Source organism: Pseudorasbora parva, chromosome 11 (genome assembly GCF_024679245.1).
Source record: "Pseudorasbora parva isolate DD20220531a chromosome 11, ASM2467924v1, whole genome shotgun sequence".
NCBI classification, from domain to species: Eukaryota; Metazoa; Chordata; class Actinopteri; order Cypriniformes; family Gobionidae; genus Pseudorasbora; species Pseudorasbora parva.
This window is the reverse complement of record NC_090182.1, coordinates 15,272,865-15,274,931: the sequence shown is the minus strand read 5'-3', so window position 1 is coordinate 15,274,931 and position 2,067 is coordinate 15,272,865. Positions and strand designations below refer to the sequence as shown.

Here is a 2,067-nt window from a genome sequence, read left to right as displayed (position 1 = left end):
AGAGTCTGTTAGATGACTAAAGCTTGTAAAGGAGGCAATATTAGCAAAATATTATTTGCCTCCTTCATAAGCTTTACCATTTAAAAGTATGATATTATATATGTTGTGTGAGCAAATGTCATAAAATGACTTTAAATGATACATTAGGTTCCAACATGCACTGTAAAAAAATTTAGGCCTCTCCAATTGAACATTTTTCAATTGAAGACCTAATTTTTTTTTTACAGTGTGTGATTTATTCATATTTTCATATTGAAATAGTGTGAGAATTTAGGTTAATCTTAAAGTAAGAAGGATTGTCAAATGACGACAGAGTGTCATTTACAGAACAAACTCAGTATAATAAAATAAAAATAAAAATGCAATGTAAATGTGTTTTAATATATTATGGATTCTACTATTATTAATAATATATTTATAACATTACTTTAACCCCGTCAGTGTTCTTTCTTTTTTCTTTTCTTTTTATGACGTACCCAAAGAATATGCCCATTAAAAAAAGAAAAAGAAATAGGAGCATTATTTTATTAAACACTGGCATGTTCTGTTACATCAGCAATTTCCTGGTCCCTAAAGTCCACAGTTTTCCCCATTTTGATCATTTCAGCACTGGCACTATCATCACAAACAACTGTTGCAACACTTCAGAAAAAAAAACAGATGATAACACGAGATACGCAGTTCTATTTAAAGTGCTTGTTCCCCTGGTGAAGCAGCATAATTTTCTGAAATCTACAATGTCGTCTTTGGTGGTTTTGACTGCTCTTCTGGGCCTGTTTAGTTTAAATCAGGCCACTCTGCCAGACTGTAAGGAGCTCATAACTCCACTGACTCTGGAGGATGACAAAAAAAGCGTAAGTGCATTATTAATATATTTTAAAGCAAGCATTCTTTCAAAATAAAAACACTACAGCCTATATGGGACAATAAGGCACTTACATTTCTCAACTTCTATTTTCTTCCAAACAGATCATGGGTAAATGGATCTTCCTTGAAGCCATAGCTGATCACGACTTTTTTACAAGTACCTTGAAGACTGTGAACAGCGCATGGATAGAGTTTGGCCCTGGAACACTCCGTCAAGGAAACATGCTGTAAGATTGTCTTGCTAAATTGAATACATTTTATCATGACCAACATTCTGAATCGGTTCACTCTCCCCCTCAGGAATGGAAAGTGTGAATTCATCGCCATCAACACAGTTTTTAAAGACAGTATATATTATTCCAATGGTAAGTGAACAAAAGCGTATTCGTTTCATTTTTAACTCATAAATTCTGAGCACTAATGAATATTATAATGTTTTTGATCCGCAGAAAATGACATAATAGCTGCTGGAAAATTCTTGCCAACCTGTCCAGAGTGTCTCACCATGAGCTTTGTCAGCCAATTCAAAAATGAGACCATAAAGTCGCTATACTTTTTCAGTAAGTCACCAAATCCATAGACATAGATTTAGACATTACATAAGGTTAAAATAATGTATTTTGTGTCAATTGAATTGAAATTTTCCCTCCTTGCAGAGAGAGAGAGCAACCCAACCGAGTCTGACATGGACTTGTACTGGAAGCAAGCGGAGTGTCTTGGCTTCAAAAGAGAAGTCCAGTACTCCTATGATGGTGTAACAGGTCAGCTTGGGTTTCAAGCACTTGTAGTTTTCATTCAAAGCAACAGCTATTAGTTTTGATGTAGAGAAAGCAGGTTCTGTTAAGGTGAGACTTGATATCACTTAAAATATCTCTAGAACATGATTTCAGTTTAATTTGAACCCCTGATACAGAAGTTACAGGTAAACTCACAAAAGTTATCACAAACATGTCAATCATAATTTAACTCCCAAATTAAAAAGAAATCATATTGAATTCACATGCAATTATTTACAAATAAAATTCACATTCACATTTTCTTTCTTCTCTCATTGCAGAATTCTGTTATGAGGCCAAGGAAAGCTCATCTGACAAGAAGCCAAGTTTGGAAAAATCAGATCTATAATATACATGGTTACTCTTTCTTTGTTAAAAATAAATAAATAAGCAAACAAACTGAATAAAGAGTCCCTGTAATTTA

General features: G+C 33.7%; 1 protein-coding gene across 1 annotated transcript; it reads left to right on the top strand.

Annotated features, from left to right (window-relative positions):
- The first annotated feature begins 637 nt into the window (after positions 1-637).
- LOC137092233 (saxitoxin and tetrodotoxin-binding protein 1) lies at positions 638-2,067 on the top strand. The gene is made up of 6 exons (XM_067456495.1): positions 638-854; positions 970-1,094; positions 1,168-1,232; positions 1,317-1,427; positions 1,524-1,628; positions 1,925-2,067. The coding sequence occupies exons 1-6, from the start codon at positions 738-740 to the stop codon at positions 1,990-1,992; spliced, it is 591 nt and encodes a 196-aa protein (XP_067312596.1). The 5' UTR covers positions 638-737; the 3' UTR covers positions 1,993-2,067.

Excerpts from the sequence above, each read along its gene's own strand:
- LOC137092233 (XM_067456495.1), top strand. The coding sequence starts at position 738 with ATGTCGTCTTTGGTGGTTTTGACTGCTCTTCTGGGCCTGTTTAGTTTA. Across the intron at positions 1,095-1,167 it reads CTCCGTCAAGGAAACATGCT|GAATGGAAAGTGTGAATTCA; the intron begins GTAAGATTGTCT and ends TCTCCCCCTCAG. Across the intron at positions 1,233-1,316 it reads CAGTATATATTATTCCAATG|AAAATGACATAATAGCTGCT; the intron begins GTAAGTGAACAA and ends TTTGATCCGCAG.